At 38.2% G+C, this 20,597-nt stretch overlaps 1 protein-coding gene across 5 annotated transcripts in view; it reads right to left on the bottom strand.

The window, feature by feature from the left end:
* Positions 1-19,037, bottom strand: part of LOC107221561 (GATA-binding factor C) — a 61,751-nt gene extending 42,714 nt beyond the window's left edge. For 4 of the 5 annotated variants that reach the window (XM_046736896.1, XM_046736897.1, XM_046736893.1 and 1 more), the window contains exons 1-2: positions 17,958-19,037; positions 6,396-7,102 (exon numbers count right to left, since the gene is read on the bottom strand). In XM_046736896.1, the coding sequence (XP_046592852.1) occupies positions 6,396-6,597 (202 nt within the window). In that variant the 5' untranslated portion in view covers positions 6,598-7,102; positions 17,958-19,037. Of the gene's footprint in view, positions 1-6,395; positions 7,103-11,041; positions 11,168-17,957 lie in introns of those variants that run through there. The other variant, XM_046736894.1, reaches the window with a different exon arrangement.
* Positions 19,038-20,597: the final 1,560 nt, after the last annotated feature.

The raw sequence follows: 20,597 nt of genomic DNA, 5'->3' as shown, positions 1-20,597 counted from the left end.
AGTAATTGCACAGAGGCTTATTACGTTTCAATTCAATGCTGGCGTATTGGGATCCCACACTAACATCCTGCAGGATTTTAACGATGTGATGAGAAAATCGTCATTTCTAATCTTCGTTCCAATCTCTGCAAAAAAAAAAAAGAAAAGAAAACACCGTACATACACCAAAGGTTTCAAAGAGACAAAATCATTTCGTCAGCTCAAAACAACTGGTGCAATAGTTTTAAATAGCGGTAGGTGAAAACTGGATTCGAACGAGCAGAACGTTGCTAAAGAGAAAGAAGGAGATAGAAGTGAACCAGAAACCGGGATCGTTTGGAAGGGTGGAACAGTTTTTCCGTTAATCTTAGTTTGATTGCGAACTCGATGCGGAGTAGAGGATCACCTTCAATGGCGTCGTTAAAATCGCATTAAATTTCAATGCGAACGTTGGCGATTTAATTTCAGTGCTCCCCGCGTACATGGAACACCCCGCGGAGTTTCCAAAAGCTCTTAACTTTCATGCCGAGACAAATATTGACTCTGCAGATTCGCACCAAGCTCGGCTAAAATATATCTTCGGACACCCTGCATACAAGCGAGTTTCAGACGCTGCGCAGATCGCTGTGTCGGATTAACCCAACCTATGGAATATAATAATCGTTAGCGTGTAGTTAATGCAACATATTATTATTAGGTTATCCACACGGCTCGTATTAGCTGGGATGCGGTGAAGTTGGCTGAGCATCGTATCGATATATCGACTGCGTTTCTTGCCTCCTTCCTCGACAGCAGTCTGTGCTGGTACAGCACGCGGCCACCTTCAGGACATACGCTGATAACAAGACTGTTTTACCAACGGCGCTGAATTACGGACATTAATTTAGGCTCAAACCGCACCCTTCTATAATACACACACGTGTCTACGGAGAGGACAGTTTGGGCGTTATACGCATATTATGCGCATTCGCGCCGTATTCCACCATGAAATTTCGCATGGATTTGCTAAATAAGGCACCAACCCCGATTCATCATATCCGTTATCTCCGGTCACCGCACCGTTTAATGTGAATAATATTTCTTTTGAAAACCAGTCCAGTTTTACACGCCTCTGCAGCGGTTGTTCCCCCTTCACCCGCCATTTCAGACCATTATTTTCAAAACTTTTTCGTCGTTTTGTCTCGCTCGAATGGTAAACAGAGTTAATCTATGGGTTACATTGTACATCAAGTTACAATATACACCGTACGCGTTTCGCAGAAAAATGTCTGATAATCGTTATACTTTTTTATACATCGTTCAACGAACGGTATTCGAAATTACTTATATTTGATTCCAACGACTTGCACAAACTGATGTTTTACTTTTTCATCTCTTTTCTAGCATGTATACACAGTATATATGTATAAGTAAAATATTCCCAACGTTTTTGTTTGCAGACATATGTTGTTACATACATATGTATAGGCCAACTCCCGGCTATCGTTATCTGTACTATATTTTTGCCACGTGGCTTATCTTTACCGACGGATCGTACCTGGAAACGCATGAAAATCACGCGGCAAAATGGCGGCGTTGAGGCTTCTTTACGAGATTACCATCAATTTCGCAACTATTTTGACAAATCTTACAAATCGAATTTACAAATTGTATCGCGGTGCTACTGATCACCGGGAATGCATGGGATTTTTCCTTTCAGTTTAACGAGATCGTATAATAAAGCTATAACATGGTGATTTCTAGAGGTACCGGCAATCCTTCCCCCCCCCCCCCCCCCCCCCCCCCTTCTGTAGCAGATGGTTTTGCACGGTTTGTGTCAATAGAAATGCGCGTTCGACCGTGTTTCGGTTACTGTTGCTGCATCAACGTTGCAACGGGTCTTCGATAATCGGTTACTCGCACTTTGCGATCGCACGGAAAGCGTATTGACCAGGAGTGCAGAGATCAAAGGACCAGGAGCTACTTTAAATAATTGCTCTCGCACCTCGTACTGAATAGACTGTGTGGCTCGTTTCATCCCGAATAATAGACGATACGCGTGTAGGTATATATAAAATACTTCTCTCGTGTAGAAATTCGCTTCCAACTAATACCTGTGTCTCTTATCCGTTGCATCAATCATTGCAGCACGTGCGAGAGATTCTTGTGGCGATATATACGCAACGCGACAATAGCTGTGTGAAATCGATTTTAATACCGAATTTTGACGTTGTCTGAATTGAATTAAACCGAATGGAGAATCTATGCGTGATGCCCGACGCACGCATCAACTTCACGCAGAGAGAAGAGTAAATGAATAAATAAATAAGTAACAGTGTGTAAGCGTCGTTTTTCCGCGAAGAGAATCAAAGTGTAATTCAAAGTATACAGCGAAGAGGAATGAATAGATTGGAATCAACTATCGTACGACACCCGATAAAGAATCCTGTTGAATTACAATGTCTAACCTGTAATTTATGACGACAATAAAAAAGGCAATTTACGAGTTGCAGCTTTCGTTTCTTTTCCTTCTTTTTCTCTCCTTTCCTTCCGCGATGATTTACCCAGTTTGGCGCCTGTCCGTCGACCAGTTCGAGGTGTTCAGATAGCCCTATATAGACAACGTTTACATTTACTTTATATACACTTCGTCTCGGCCGAGTGAACTGCCTTGAACCCGTGTCTGGTATACGCGGCAACTTCTGGCACGATGGAAAAAAAGAAGAAAAAAAAAAACGAATAAGCGTGCAACGAGAGCTGACAATTTCCCCACCTTCTTGAAATACCGTAATAGTTGTATTAGAAAACCCTGCATTCCGAACGCTTCAATAGTCTTGTAACGAGTGTTTGGGGAAATCCGACCAACACCCGATCAGGCCCTAGTCAGGAACCGGTAGGGAGGAAACCTTGTTGTGGAAGCCCGGACAAATCCCGACCAACAAAGTTCGACAGCACGTTATTAAATGTAGAATCACGATTTCACCTTCAAGCCCAGGGGAATCTTTATTTTCCTACTCTTTTAGAGCGTTTCCACGGATTTTCTCCAAACATTTTCATCGAACATCGCAATCGCAGCTCAAAAATCTGGTCATTTTTGTATTCCAGGGATAAGAGTCAGAGAAAGAAGTTGTAAAAGTTGCCTCGATTAGGAACCTCGGACAATCCCTGGAAACCCGTGATACGAAAATCGTTCGAAGCGAAGCGCGGATCCGAGGCATAGAAGACGTGCGACAGATAGGTAGAGCCTCAGGACGGGTTCAGCAGAGCGAGGCATGCCGGGACGGCAGCAGTCGCAACATTTACTTGGCTCCGCCTTCCGTTGGCCCGCGTTTCCGCGCAAGATGGCGTCTCTTCTGGATCCCTCCGGGTGTTTGATACCTGTGTGCGTGAGAGATCCGAGAGACGAGAGACGCGACACGCGGCAGCCAGGTAGGTAGGTAGGTAGGTAGGCTGGAAGGTACGTAATACAGTTCACTTCGCTCCTACCTAACCTCCTCGTGATGCCTACGTATCCCAAGCTGGTGGATCTCGGTAGGTGTTGCCATCGGCTCGTGGATGCCACCCATAGGCATTGGCTTGACTAGAACCGATCTAACCGGGTTCCGGTCGTTGAAAGAGCTACCAGCTTCTTCTCCGGACACCTCGGTCGAGGCGAAAGCCAAACTCATGGCACGATCGAAGACCAACGGAGAGCCCAAAGCTTTTCTGCAAGCGGCATTGTTATCGTGGGTCTGTGTCGTGATCCTTGGAATGGATGTTTCGTTGGATTAATGGATCCACGCGCATTGGTAGACACTTTGGTTGGTTAGTTCCGAAAATGAATTGCTGTAGAAACACTTTGTATGTTACGTTATATTACATGCCTACTACGAAACCAGATAAAGTTAGTTGGATAAAAGTGGTATAATATTACGTTAGAAACAGCGGGATAGATTATCATCAGTGAGTTTGATTCGAGGGTGGAGAATTTAAAATTCCAAAAACATGACGACGGTAATAATATCTCGAGTAAGAAAATTCATTAGAGTTTAACTTTCAGTTCTAACTTTTAGTTCTATCGCTATGTGTATGCTCGTACCTTGTATGTATATACACGTCAAGTTTCTAACTATCGGTAAAGGTATAATAGGTTGTCTTTATCATAGAGTAATCTATATCGATAACGCTCGGGACGACGGAGAGTCTAACAGAGATTTCTAATCATCGATCCAAGACGGTTATTACGGTATTTGTCGAAAGTCACCGATCATGTGGTCAAGTACATAAGTAGTTACAAATATACCTCATACCTAAATGGATGTATATTTTACGTGCATATAATGTTGCCGGTCATGAACCGCATATTGAGTACGTATCGACAGGGTCATTATGATAAAAGTTATCCAGACAGGTCTACAACTCGTAGAATCCATCCTGCGTCACACGTTCCTCAAGAATTAACGACCTCTAAGCGACTACAGTGGGTATAAAAATCTACGTCCATATACATATATTCCCATAGAATCTGTAAGTATTACACCAAAGCTCCGAACATCCTCCTCGTCATAAAACTCATGCAAGTGAGAAAAGTCTGTATAACATTAAAGATTCTAGAATCACTGCCACACTGTTTCTGATCCAACCGAAGGAAGGAAGGTCGGAAACAACATGAATGAAATTCTCTATTCTCCACAGTTTCGCATGTATAAAACATTATCAGATTTGTAAATGAATTCGTCAAGTCCACACCGCGTTTTCGATAATGAATTTCGAATCTCAAGTTAAAAATATCGTCACGCAGTCGCACGGCTGTTGGAACGAGGAACCGTAACACAATTTTTTCGCCGGTAGATTACACGAGTCCGGATCTATCTTACAAGTTATACGCTTATCCAAATATACATATCGGTTTGTAATATTTATACTGAACCAACGCGAGTGTAAGTCAGGGGAAGAAATGATGCGGTGGTGCGATTAGAGGAATGTTATTTCCCCCCCAATACGCATCTCGGGCCAACAGAGGGCCGCAGTATGATCCACGCACGTCGGCACGAATCAGGGATATCGCGTTCCTGGGACCCCAAGATCTGCCCGGCCGGATCAAGTTTCGTTCTCCTTATATACCGCAGCTTTTTGACCGTCCGTTGACTTGTTTTATCTCTTCAAGCCCTTTTTTATTCCTTCGCCCCCCCCCCCTTCTCGCTCTCTCTCTCTCTCTCTCTATATCTCTGTCTCTTTCCACGTAGCTTCTTTCTCTTGTGATTCTTGATACATTCTTATTCTTCTCGTTATGATATCTTTCGATCAACTCTTACATCCTTCTTATTACAGTTTGCTCTTTGATGTTATATTACAGATATCAAGACGTGCATAGTTCGTGATACAATTTTTTTTCTCTGTATATATACATATTATGTTGGTATACACCTTAATGTTCGTTAGGCTTACACTTTTTAGAAAAAACGCAGTTGGAAAAATTTTAATATATATATGTTCCAGCAGGTCCGCTTTATGTTTGTGTTATTTATTACATTTCTGTTAGTGAATATGAAACACATTTTTTTTCATTTTAACATGTAAATTTTCATATCAACATCTAATTTGTAGTGTACGTTTTTTTTTTTTTTTTGTTTTTCACATAGTAATACATTGAAAAATGGTTAAACCAACACAAAAAATTTTAGTGGACCTGCCGGGACATTTTTTTTCTAACCGTGCACATTTGTTATTCGTATATATGTATAACTGTGGGTCAATTTTGGTGACTTTGATATACTCAGCCTAAGAACTAAGATGCGTTTCTAGCTCGTAAAAAAACATGAGCAAATACAGAAATTTCTTGATTTTTCACTATTTTCTTATTCGAATAAAAGTCAAAAACCGCTTGACAGATAAAATCCAAAATTGATTTGTTTCCAAGCTTAGAAAAGCTGCGTCGATTCAGACTAAAATCATCGCGTTCCGTCGATCACTCTGGAGACAAAGTTTGAATAAAAAAAAAAAAATAAAAAATATTCGTCAATTGCGACCAAAATAATAATCCAAATCCGTTCATTCGTTCTCCAAAGAATATCGCCTGTCAAAAAATTGATCATACAGTAGTCTGTCGGAAGACGATCTAGACCTCGAAACGTCGTGATCTAGACTGTTAAAAACGGTTAAGAATCCACTACACGTTTACCGTTGTACAAAAGAGTTGTCAATTTACAAAATGAGGTTGCAGAGTAAGAAATTAAAAATTTTTGCTCACGCTAAAATTTATAGAAAAAAAAAAAAAAAAAAAAAAACACATAAATATACACCGAGAAAAATTTCGTTTGTTACAGTAAGTATATAAATTGCGTAAAACAGGTATCGTTAAAAAAAAACTGTTCTAGTATGAACAAAAAATTTCTCTCGGTGAAAAATGTTTGAAAAAAAAATAAATAAAAATGGCCAACTCCGCTCGGGGTACTCACTGTGGGCGTAGTGGGCGGCGGCGGCGTGCGCGGCGGCCGAGTGGTGAGGCGTCGGTGCAGCATGGGGGTAGTATCCCCTGTAGTCGGGCGTCGCGACGCCGGCCCCACCCGCAGCCAACGACCCGGAACCGGTCGGAGGTTCGAGGGATCCCCTGGGCGGCTCGTACCATCGGGTAGAGCTCGACTCGCTGCTCATGTCCATTATGTCCAGAATTTTCGTAGCTTTTATCCCTCGACTTTCGGGGTGAATCGAGAACTGGAGCTGCTCAGGACGACGGTATTCCAAGTAGCTCGGCGAATATTGGATCGCGACTGCGCCGATCGAGTTGAAGTGAAATTAGAGAGAGATATACGTGTGTATGTATATATTTATATATATATGTGTGTGTGTGCGTTTGTCCGTATACAGAAGTTTGATAGAAGATGAGAGAAAGATTGTTGTTGTTTTTTTTTTTTTTTATTTTTTATTTACTTTCTTTCTGTATTCTTTGGCTGGAGTACGGAGATGCGGGGAAGAGAATATTTTTTTTTTTTTTTTTTTTTTTTCTACCGTATACCGAGACGAAAGATATTATATGGATATCACACTGACGGAGTGTGGTGAAGAAAACAAAGGAAACGAAAAATAGAACCCGACTGTATTTGTTAAACGCGAATCTAATCCGATCCGTATTTTCTCTCCCGAGTTTCCTTACTTTTTTTTATATCTGAAACAAAAATGAGCATGCAGCGTTATTTGGTTTCTTTCGACGAATTTTTTGTTCATAGATAGTTTATGCATACATGTATAGCGTATAAACTGTGATTTAATGACAATAATAACAACAACAACAAGGAAAAAATGACAATTTTCGTTCAATAATATAATCAGTTGTTTATCTTGCATCGCTCTGATTCTATTTAAATGAGTAAATAAAGCGAGAATAGATGAAAGAATAAATAAAGTAAAATAAAATCGAGGGTCGACGTCTCGCGTCTTTTGCGAAAATTGTCCGCAAGCTGTGCAGTGAACAATGAAATGGAAAAGGCGTTTGTAAAAAAAAAAAATTAAAAAAAAAAAAAAAAAAAAAAAACAAATACGGGCGATAAAATTCATCGCTTCGTATAATAATACGAACAACGATTATTATCGCTATAATTCACGTAGGGCTGATATTATTAATACGTATCAATCTATCTCTCTCTCTCTCTCTTTCTCTCTCTCTACTTGTAATATTTACCAATGCTAAATTACAAACGAAGTATATACGTACATATGTATATAATATATGTATCGAATAACCGTATTACGAATGCGGTTCCATTAATCGGAAATGTTACAAGGAGGCGAGACTTCTTTATCGAGAACCGTTCGACGTTTCACGATGTAAAAACCAACACACAATCGTATCGACGGGAAAGCTGGAGGCCTAATTGATTGTGTAGCTACCGAGTAAATAAAAATAAGAAAAAAAAGAAAAAAAAAAAAAAAAAAAAAAAAAAACAAGAAAACAAAGAAAAACGAAAGAAAGAAAGAAACCCAGGGTGCATACCTGTGTATACGCATGATATAAACCCACATGCCATGCACCAAAGCCAACCTAGAGCTATATTAGCCCGCACCGAGATTTACCGATCCAGTATCGGTTCCTCTAAGAAAATAAGCTTCTATAGTGATCGATGATTGTCCGTATCACTCTGCTCGCCCAAGATCTAAATCATCTAAATCATCATCATCATCATCACCTGCACTGTGTATGTAATGTAGGTAAAAAAAAAAAAAAAAAGAAAAAAAAAGACGCACGCATATTATAATCGATATTTAGAATGAGAAAACTAATCCTTGCGTACATCGATTTATAGATACATTTTCTCTTGTTTGTTTATTTATTGAAAGTAGTTTTTTTTTTTTTTTGTTTTTTCTTCAATTTTGTTTCGTTTTTTTCTCTGTTCACTCGGCTAAGCTTAATTTTTTTTCTGTCCGTGTATACTTATTTTCTTCAAATTTATAAAACTATGTTACATCTGCCTTACGATTATAGAAACATTTTTGATTCCAGCTAATTTTTATTATCGTAGCCAAAAAAGCTAACCTTATGTTAGAGAAAAACTCGTGCGTGTTTTTTTTTTATTTCTGTATAAATATAAGCTGAAATTGCGGAATTTATGTGATTATACCTGTAATCGAGTAAATATTTTCACGGTAAATCAGAGTGTTTTAAAAGAGTGGAAATCGGGTGGAGCAACAAGGCTGATTGAAATTGTATCTTTATCGACGATATAATTTCGTACTTGGACGCATATATAATACAGCTTGCAAGGTCATCGCGGTAACGATGATAAAGAGAATAAGTAAGACAAAGCTTCGAATCTTAAATCGATATTGAACGTAGATGCATGCCTAGATATAATATATATATATATGCATTTAATAATACCTATACGAGATAGATAAAAATTAAACGATTTTCATGTAGCTTGAATATTTGATTTGAAAAACGTGTAAACTATAATATCTAAAATTGATAGAATATCTGTCAAATACACGATAAGCTACAATTTTTTTTCTAAATCTATCATCCGATATTAGATGTTTATTCTTTTCGTTGAAACAAGTTGTACATAGAAATTAATTCTTTTCACTTCATTCTTATAAATCTTCTTCGATTTAGTATATTTATGTGTATATACTTACACATGTATACATACCATGAATAGAAAAATAGAAAAACACAAAAAAAGGATGATTTGAAGGGAAAATAAAAAAAAATAAATAAAAAATTAACAATGTCAAATTTCACCACGTTATTATAACACTCAAAATTTGTGTTACATGTACACGTGTAGTTTAAAAAAAATAAATAAAATAGGAGCACAGTTTTGCTGCTATAAAACGCGACGACTAATCTTCCGCCTAGAATTAACTAAATATTGTTCACCGAGTAATCGAGACTTGCAAAAATTCGTTTTGACTCTCTCTCTCTCTCTCTCGTCGGGGCCACGGTTTAGGGCAAATAAAATACTTGAAAACAATAAAAGATAAGATATACGAAACGGTGTATATACCAGCTCAGCGGCGATAAGATTATGAAACACGAAACACAACCAGCAGCAGTTAATTAATTTGATAAGCAAAAAATATTGCCTTTGTTTTTTTCTTTTTTCTTTTTTTTTTTTTCTTTTGTTTTCTTGCCTCTCAAATTTTATTGTTCGCAAAATTACCAACAAATCGTATACGCTCCCTGTCTTTGCTCGGAATTATCTTTTTTTTTTATTTCTTTTTTTTTTTTTTTTTGCAACTCTTTCCCCAATGCGTAAATTTGAATTGAAAAATAATGTTAGAAAAAAAAAAAAAAATTGGCAAAACCCCGTTCGTTTTCAAGCGGATATTTGACCGATGTATTCCAACCGACTACAAAATATCGAAGTTTAGGAAGATGCGGGACAAAATTTATTATTTCCACGATATTATCGCGAACCAGAGGCGACGGCTCGAGTCCGCAAAAGGTGTATTAGGTATGTACCTAGGTAGAAAACTAATTAGCGAAATCAGAATGACAATCTTAGGTCTAGACCGCTAATGATCAAAATAGATATGTAATATACCTGTGCCTAGGTTTGCCTAATTACGCCGACATGGAAGATACGAATCTATCCGCAGCACTGCTTTCGATTACAATTAGCCGATATTCGTAAACACCACGTTGTTTCGTGTAAATGCAAACGGAACGGAGCGAAAATAAAAAAATAAAACAAAAAAAAAAAAAAAGGATCGAAACTTTTCTTTTTTTTTTTTTTCTCTTGTCAATTTTTTGTACATCATAAAACGTCACAGAAAACGTCTAGTGTCTCATCGTGTTTGACGGATAAAATTTTGCGTCTCTCGGATATAACACGAATTGTAAAATCAAAAACGTTGGTAATTGTCGGAACGGATTTTACGCTCTTAAAATATTACATTAATTCTATTGCAACGTAACTGCGTCACGTTGCACTTTTATTACATATTTTATATACACACACACACGCACACGCACACTTATCACTGACTAGCGGTTAAAACTTTTCCAAAGTTGGCTGTATTGGAACCAAAAAAAAAAGAAAAAGAAAGGAAAAGAAACTCGAATAAAAAATATCCAAATTTCAAACGGAAAGAGAAAGTGTGTGTTTATAAAATGAAAAATCGGGTCACCAAAAAAATCGAAGCGATTTCCGCAATTTCAACTTTACCATATAAACAGCACATAAATAACAATCGTACATACATATATATATATATATGTATCAATAATTGGCATAAGTGGTATAAAAAAAAATTTGCATCGAGTTGAACATGATAATATATTTTCACAATGTCCGCCGACCTAAATATCGCGTAGAGGAATAATAATCGACTTTGAGATTTTCACGAATCTTTTTAACTTCCGACGGGAAGGAGGATGATCGATGGATCGATGGATCGATGAATCGCGACAGAACGTGCATGTACAAAATCACGCACATTACACGATGATGTATGTAACAACATATGTGAGAAAATACATGGTATACACATGTGTATATATATATATATATATATATATATATATGTATGTATATATGTATGTATGTATGTACACGCATATGTGTAATATATTATAGCGTTGTGTCGTATGTACAATACTCACGTGAAATAATCGGCACGCGATGTTAGATTATGTATAATAACTGTATACAACCGACGAGTTTATACCGGAAGAGAATTAAAACTAAATTAAATCAGTGATTTGAAACGAGCATTTGGCTTTTTCTCCTTATCAATGATGGCCTGACGTAGAAGCCGATCTGCTCGACGTTATACGCACCCTCTTATCTAAGTTTCGAACCTACGACTCCACCTCCATCAAACCTTCGATATACGTGTGTGTGTGTGTGTATATTTTATATATATATATATATATATATTACATGTATCCACGATATAGATTTGATCACGTATTTCGTTTTATAAATCATTATCTTATCGATACAAGATTCGATGTGGGTATTATAATCTCCCGCTGCACGGGTGAATAAGAAGAAAAAAAATAAAAATAAAAAAATATTCTTACGCCTAGCGATAAAAATTAACTCCGCCGGACCGAGTAAATATATCGCGCGGGCACTTATACGGCCCGATTTATCACATACGTCATTGCCCACCAGTTACATATACTAATTATTATTAATAAGTATACAGATTAAACTGACGAATCATGTACGCGTGATTTGCATGCTTTGATACGTTTCCAAAAAATTACAACACAATTCCGTGAGATCTGTTTTGGAAAATTTAATCCGTCTATAAACCGTTTATTATACCGTGTAAAAATGATCAATGCGTCGATGTGTACGTATCCCCAATCGCGATGGAAAATTACCTTCAAGTACCTCATATCTCAAGATATCGATTACCCAAACCGCGGAACGTTTATACGTCTGTATATTTACGTGTGTGTGTGTGGTTACCCATCGCACGCGTGTTCGTCTTTAAATTTGTAAGTGCGCGCGTGTGTGTAGGTATCCTTCCGTGGGTGACCGATCGCCAAGGTGTTCGATTATACGCGTCAGTTGTCGAAGGAAGAGAAGAAGAATGACGATGATGAAGTACGATGTGCTGCGATTTTTCTTTTCTATTCTTTTTTTTTTTCAAAGTCGAAACGCTCGCTTCGTTTTTCCAAATCTTCGAAACTTTGGATGTCTTGTTATTTTACGGGAAGAAAATAGACAGCTCGAAACATGTTTCGCAATTACGTATTCTGATTTTTGTACACTGTGTTATATTTGATGGGGGAAAAGGCAGAAGAGTGTAAGAACTTTTGTACTTTGAACTATATTTCTCGATTCTGGTAAAAAAATGAAAATAGTTGAGGAGTTAGCGGTAACAGGAACTAAATATTTCTCTCAGTGAACAAGATATTGTCTGAAATTCTGGGAAACTTGCAACCGTAATTCGTTGAAAGTTACATTCCTAATTTGTGCAACAATGATTTTTTCCCTAAGGTCTCGTTACAGGTATTTATATGAACTTTTGATTTTTTTTTTTTTAGGCACTTGTTCACACTGATCGTGATTATCTTCAATTGTAATCGGTCGATTCATTTCGTAGCCGATCGGAAATCGCGGACACGATCGTCGTGTAATATTATAAGTGAGAATGTTTTGCAGTTTGCGATTTAGACCCGATTTTCAAATTACTCGCGTACGTTACAGACTTTGTCATTTTTTGTAACGTAACAGTATCAGGTAAACCGCAAAAATTTACAGGTGTACATATATATATATATATACACATAATTTTGAAACACTGGACAACAACGCGATAAAATAAATAGTGAAAGTTTATAATCTTGAGCTCATTGACCAATTATTGTGCCGAGTCAACTTTTATAACAAGGTATTATTCTATGATTTTTGGGATAGCTGATTACGAATCTGAAAGCAGATTTCAAAAATTAAAGATAGCGGACCAAGATTTCAAATTTGATCGAATACTGTAAAAAAAAAACTCTGTGCGGGGATTTTCGGTATCGCTGATTGGATTCGCGGTAGCGAATTTTCCAAATCTGATTTCAGATTCTGAAAGAGAGTTTTTTCTCCGGATTCGATAGAATTTGAAATTTTCCTCGGTCGTGTTGAACCCGTCATCTTGAATTTTTTAAATCCGATATCAGATTCGTAATCAGCTACACCAAAAATTTATAATTCATGTAAAACACGTTTATCTTCAATTTTCACAATTTCTTTCAATCAATTTCCTTCCAACGATAATAATTTACATTAGATACGAAATAATTAGTATTAAATCAAACTAACAACCCCGAAAACAAAAAAAAAAAAACGCTGAATTACGTATATTAAAAATCCGACTCCCTATCGAAATTAGTTTATAAAATTTCACTTCAACGATGATAATACGTTTCGTTTTCAACGTTAACAATTTTTACTATCCAGAGTCTCTGATAAAATAGTCGAGTGGTATAAAAGCTCTTGGGATTGGCAAAAAGTTGCATCCCCCTCGTCTTCGACAATTCTTTTTTCGTAAACTTTACGCACGATCAATCAACTTTTCGGCATTCCCATACATCCACACATCGTAGCCGGAATTCGCCGTTAGGCGCCAGGATCCAAACTTGTCAGACACCCCGAAGGGCCGTCGGTAATTTCCTCGAGGCTATCACGAGCGGCGCTCGAAACGAAGAATCAAGGTAACTAACTAAGCGGTCGGATATAAATAAGCAAGGATAATAGGTATTACCGATATTGTTCTTTAGAGCTCCTACACGGGCGAGTTTATAACTTCTAAGTACGATTATCGCAACAGGCGTGAGGCGCCTCTCCGGCAGGCGACACCGTGAAATCGCGCATTGGACGAAGAAACGTTGTAGGCACGTTAAATTATACCCATACCCACGTGAAAGAGCGGCCAGACAACTTTGGCGCCTCGTTCCGACGGCGATTTTAGTTTAGGCGTACACCGCAATTACATTGGTAAAGACACCGACAGTCTGAATACTCATTACCGCCTATTGCTTAATTGCTGCACTTGCAAACATGTATACATACGTGTTTATTCGTTTAGCAATACATCGAAGCGATAAATTTTAATGTCCGAAAACGAGGCGAACCGTTCTGAAAAATGGGCATCTTTTTAGTCAAGCGACCTCAAAATATAAACCGATTTAAACGAAACAGCAATTATTTCGCGTCCTTCTCTGATAACGTATTTGACGAGCAGCTTGAAAATTCGACGAAATGATATTTGTTTTTTTTTTTGTTTCGTCTTGGAACAGTCCGATATATACACCAAATCTCTACTCCTCATTTTTGTTCCGCGTCACGTAAATGAATGTAACTTAATAACCTGATATGTAATTTATTATAGACATGCGACGAAAGCTTGCATAACGTAAACTCGGCCCGGAATGTAGGTGCAAGTTGAATAACCTAAAATCGCCGGTAGACGGAGAAAAAAAGGATTGATCACCGGACGTGTACGTAATAGCTATGGAAATTAATTAATGCACAAATATCTCTGAAAGTTATTATATGTATTGCGATTAAATTAATTAAGATTCGACGTATGATATACAACGCAAGATTCATTATCAATCGTCAATAATAACAATAATAATAAATACATGAAAGTAACGAAAATTTATACATATATACAGAAGAACCGCAATTTTGATACAAGATCATAATACCAGATTTAAATGTAACAAGATCATTAATTGTACGAATGAGAAATAGACGAAAACTTTTCATTTGCTTATCGTTGTATGTCGATACGTTAAAAAAAAAAAAAAATTAACTCAACGGCAAAATACATAATAAATTGCTGATTTCATATTTTACATTATCGTATCTGCAGCTGGTACAATAAGACTGCAGTTATTTGATAAAAGAATTTAATCCGGGTGTAAAGAATAACCTACTGTGCGCGTATCGCGAATCCGGGAGCTTGAGTATAGATAAAATATGTGCGAGAAAAAAAATTGACGAAAAAAGAGAGGAGAAAAAAATTAAAAAAAAAAAAAAACCGGCGATCACGGTGAAACATTACAAATTTTGAAATGTTGCCGACCACACGCATTCGACTGTTAATAACCCCGTAAATACGCGTAGTATAGGATATATCGGTGAGGGAAGGGCGGGGGGGGGGGGGGGGAAGAAACGAGATTGAATAATAAAATGTGCAGGAGAGGTATGAAAAAAAAATTTAAAAAAAAAAAAAAACAAGAACATCGAAGAGCGATGGCATTGCTACGCGATATTTAAACTCTTGACGCAACGATGTTGGATCTTGATAATTTATAGCTGCACTATACTAGTTAATGCCTATTTATACGAATATATACATAGGCGCGTGTGTCGGTGTGCACGTAATATCCCGTAGGTATAAAACTGTCCAGGAAAACTCTAAATCATCGATTGATCATTGCCAAGTGCAATAATTTATACAGATATTAATAGTTTATGCACACATCGTATTTACGGCTGTGCAGAATCTTGTAGATATGCGATTCCGGATTTTAAATATACATATGTATTGTATATATATCTAATTCCCGGTAGTCACACATCGCCGTTTAACGAGCTAATGATAAATAATACAAGTAGCATAAACGACGTGTATGAACAGGATAAGAAGTACTTGGAATTACATATATATATATATATATATAATGAAATAAACTCGTTCCAACTGTATAATAAACGACAAACACCGTGAAACGAAGAAAAATAAAAAGAAAACTAGAAAGAAGTAAACAAAATAAAAAGAAAAGAAATTCAAGTTTTTCAATAACACGAACACCGCGATTCTAATAATAAGACATTAATGACTGTGAGTAATTCAACAAAATGTATTTTCATTGTATTATAGATAAAAATTTGTAACGGCAATAAGAGTGTGAAGACAGATTATACCGATATTGAAATATATTATTACATAAATCTTTACTATGTGCGTGAAAACCGGTTGTTAATGATTCAACATTCCGTCTCGAGATTCTACGACGATTCCGTGTGAAAAAAAAAAATCACCTTATCCAACCTATAGATCTCGTTACATGATTGTAACGTAGTTTCGTTCGATTATTACAATTATATGTGTCGCAGATGCATATTTATAACCGCTGCACTTCGTCAGCTCGTTTGATGAGATATTATACATATTCAAGCGTATGCGGAATAGGTAATTATTTATCTATCGTATCGCGTTCAGTCTCTTTCATCATTTTGTAACACATCGGGTATTACAGCATCCGCGAAATCGCAACTAATTATTTCACCTGTTCGATTGAGACGTTTCACGGAGGTTTGTTGTAATCGCTGTTTACTCCATCACGTATATTTATACCTTATACACGTTATACAGCCTGTATACAGTATTGTCTAGGTACGATCGATAATTATCGCGCGTTGTCGTGAAATCCAATGCAATATGCGTATCGAGGTGGGAGAACCTGACTTTAATTATTACATCGTAATACCGATATTGTGTATCGTGTATTGTTTTCTACCATTCTTGTATCATTCCCATAGCTACACGATTAAGTCGTTCGGTGAATTTTATGCCTGTAATATACACACGTACGTAAGTTTGTTAATTGCAATAACGTGTAACGTTGTAGATTCTATTTGCTCCATTTCGCGACCGGCGATAAGAATCGCCTTGTATTCAATAATCTGTATTCCTGTTTTTTTATACATATCCTCAAACGCCCGATCTCCGCTATTCGATACCGAACACGACACGATTGGTGGATAGATTTTAAATTGCAATAAGAGGATCCTTCCTTCGATCGAATTCATACTTTTTCATCTGATATATCAGGTGCGCCGTGACACTGCGCGTAACGGAACTCGTTGCAGGAAAATTAGCTTGTACACATATATTATTATAATCGCGAAACAGGTAATTGAAACTGATTTCGTAAATCGCTTCGGAGGCACTTTCAATAATTGCAATTATTACCCACCGCGATCTCTCTCCCTCTATACACATATACATAACGTATCGCATAATACCGTAGCATCAACTATATCCTTACAGACGATTTTCCGCAAAGTATACATAAGTGGTGTATAATTACGATATCAAGGTATACGGGTGTGGGTATAAAAGGTACCTTATCCAGTTTGGCCGGTCAATTTGCACGCTGCAGCGACGTTCCGTCGGCATATAAACTTACGAAGCCTAGGTTGCTTAATATATACCTGCCGATTCCTCTCTCTCTCTCTTTCTCTCTCGTACAATGCGAAGAGACTAATTGTAAGATTCGATTCTCTGTAACGCAGTTCATTATAAAATCTACAAGCTTTAGAAATGTACCCTTGCAAAGTTGAAATTACATCATCCCTCAATGTAGGTATTATACGTATGTATAAATATTTTACAACGGATATAATAATTCCAAAAGATCTTTCACGCGGATCTGTGCGAACCGACTGCGGTACAACTCAATATTATCATGTATGCACAGTTTTTTATCACCCGATCGTCCGTTATACACCGTACGATCTAAGCGCGAATCGATTATTTAATTTTTCGACATATAATCCTACAACGCGTGTAATAATTGATTCGACATAAATCGCGATCAATTATTTCACCTCTTGGACTATAGCGAAATAATCTACGCCGAGGTGAGGATTAAACCGAATGAATATCGAATGAATTTCATACAGACCTAGAAATAGTTAATACACTGTAAAACTACACCCCGAACAACAAGTCTCGTTATGTAACGTTTAAAACAATTAAAACCTACACAGACGATTAATCGCGACGCTGCCGCCCTCGTACGTAAATCTCGATAACCATATAATAATATAACATTATTATATTATGTATAATATATCTGATCGGGTAAATAAAAAGATAACGCTGCACACGTACGTATTCATATACAAACAAATTGGCATATACGTCCCGATAATAAACGATATTGTAACTAATATACGCGAGCGTGTGTGCGTTTATAAAAGAAGATAAAACGGCTATACGGAGCGATGCACAATACAGTGGATGAGTGGTTGATCCGACCCCTTCCTTACCTTATCTCGAAATAAGAAGGAAGCAATCCAGCGATAACGCGGCTAGGGGGGCGGGGGGGGGGAGGAGAGAGTTCGGCGGCCGATGGGGGAGGGGGAGTAGAGACAGATTGGCGGTCGAAGGGGGCGGGGGGGGGGCGGAGGGGCGTGGGTCGGGGGGGAGATAACAAGTTTGTACAAATGTTATCACTGTCGTTAGCACCAAAACACTTCACACCTGCACAACATATTATTATTACACACACTTTTCTCCCCGCCGACGATGCACGACCACATTTTTATATGATGTACGTTTATCGTGACGTGGGCACGTATTCGCGTATTATTATCGTTGTTGTACCTGGTCCGATAAGTTATTTTTATTATTATTATTGTTGTTGTTGTTGTTGTTGTTGTTGTTGTTATACAGTCCCGTATGGTACGTATGCGTGGGTACGTTATATCGCAGGCGTCATCTATCGGCAAACGATTTTTTTTTACGCACGGTTTGTTTTTCTGTTTTTTTTCTTTTTTTTTTTTTTGTTTTTTTTTATTTCACACACCTAAACTTGTTTTATACGTCCAACGCGTTGCACCGCGTGGCAGTAAAATTGTTCCACCACTTTGGCCGCGATTTGTAATGATCTTTTACGCCGTACATGTGGGTGGGTAATGTGATGATCGTTACATTTTAATAATCAAAACGTCGCACTGCGATTGATCGATGATGTACATGTACGATCTGTGATAATTTTATTTACTAGTCCGTGTTTTTTTTTTTTTTTTTTATTTGAAATATTTCTTCAATTGTTATCAATTATCTTTAAATCTCAACCTTTACGTAACATGAGAATTTTTGCGATCATCCTTTTACATTTCGTTGCGACGTTTCCTTTTTTTTTTTTTTTTTATTTTTAATATTATAAACTGAATCCCTCTGTATTCCCCGTGCGGGATATCGAATGAAATAATATATATGATTCAATCCGCCGTTTTAACGTGGAATAATATCGCAGGTCGTAGCGGAATCGAGATATATCGTATATATATAGTTTGAAACGCGCGCGCGCACGACTCGTCGATGCGGCTATCGTGGCATCCGGCGCGGAACTAAGGCGAACGAAAACACGGCTCGTAAGCTTCCCCACTTTCCACCGTTCGGAAGTTTCCGCTCGTGTTCGGGCCGCTCTGGCGACGCCTACAGAGGCTGGGCCCCACCCCCCCAAAGCGGGCGTTACTTATGCCCCCCACCACCCCTGTCAGCGCGTCCCGCAGCGGAGCTAAAAAGTGAGCTTCGAGACGAAACAAAAGCACCGAGCCCCCCTCCCTCTGTTCGCCCGGTAACTGGGCTGGATCCGAGTGTTGTACGAATTATAATACTAGATGTATAACGTACAACCGTCGAAAGAAAAATAATACCCGGCACGAAAATTGACAAGTAGAATTAGAGGAACGAGAAAGTTTTTTACGCTCGAAAATACGCTCAATTGACTCAGGATCCTACTTATACTGGAATGCAAGCGTTTAGGCATAGAATTTTCCGTCTATCTAGACGGGCGACTCGACCAATTTATAACTGGTTCGAACCACGAGCTTGTACGGATCGAAGAAGCGCCGAAAGAATCCTGCGGAAGTTGCGTCATCGAAGAATTTTCAAGACGGTTATCTCAATGGTGTTTCAAAGGTCTCGGGATATCAGAGAGAAGGAGACGAAACTCCATCCTGCGTGCCAGCGAAAACTGGGCCCATGGTATTTGCCGCGTTCCTGTTCTTCGGTCGTTCGAAATACGTAAGAAATATGGTCATTACTTAACAATGATAATATTTGAACGATCAAGGAAGACAGACGCAATGAGTGAAAAAAATCGGTATGTATAAGTACTAACTCAGCGCTGAAATCTGGCCCAACTTTGTACTCCGGAGTTTCGTCTCCATCTCTCTTACTTCCCAATGTGTCTCTTGTGGGATTACGGATTAAACGGCGCCCGCCGATAAAGAAATTTTTAGGGCCCTAGGCCCACTTACCGACCGAGACCGGTCGCGAAAATTCGCCCAGGTGTAACGGTCTTTAAATTCTTCCCTCAACTACGCGTCTGTTATTACACCGCGTTAAGCCGGACATTCGTAAATCGGGCTGTGCGCGTGTTTTCATGTGTGTATAACGAACGCGCCACGTGCCAAGTGCCGGCGTTGCCGCTCGCGAGAAGATTATGCCCGTAGATATAGGTACGTATGTATAGCTATAGAAGCAGCGCGCTCACTCGTCAGTTAATCTTGATGTATCCATCTAGATTAGATATGCCGATTTAGATAGAGGCCCGCCAATCTCTGATCTAACATCTAACAATCTAAAACCGAGATTTTAACACGCGGCTTCTCGCACTGTTCCGAAGTTAAACGCTATAATAGCTGATGTACAGTGCAGTTGTAACAGGTTGTTTTTCGTATCATATTCCTAGTATCATCAACGAATTAACTACGCAACCGCGCGCATTGCTGAAGTTTAAGGGAACTTTATCATCGGGTTATATTATACAACGACACGTGTAAACTAGCGATTTCTGTACAAGGTAGAATCTGTGATCAATGCTTTTTTTCACGCCTGCAGTTAAATTCTGCTAAATCAGGTATGATGTATGCCTACCGTGCGGAAATTACATGCTG

The sequence above is a fragment of the Neodiprion lecontei genome, chromosome 4 (genome assembly GCF_021901455.1).
Source record: "Neodiprion lecontei isolate iyNeoLeco1 chromosome 4, iyNeoLeco1.1, whole genome shotgun sequence".
Lineage (NCBI taxonomy): Eukaryota > Metazoa > Arthropoda > Insecta > Hymenoptera > Diprionidae > Neodiprion > Neodiprion lecontei.
Note: the sequence above shows the minus strand (reverse complement) of the source record. Positions and strands in the feature narration are given on the sequence as shown.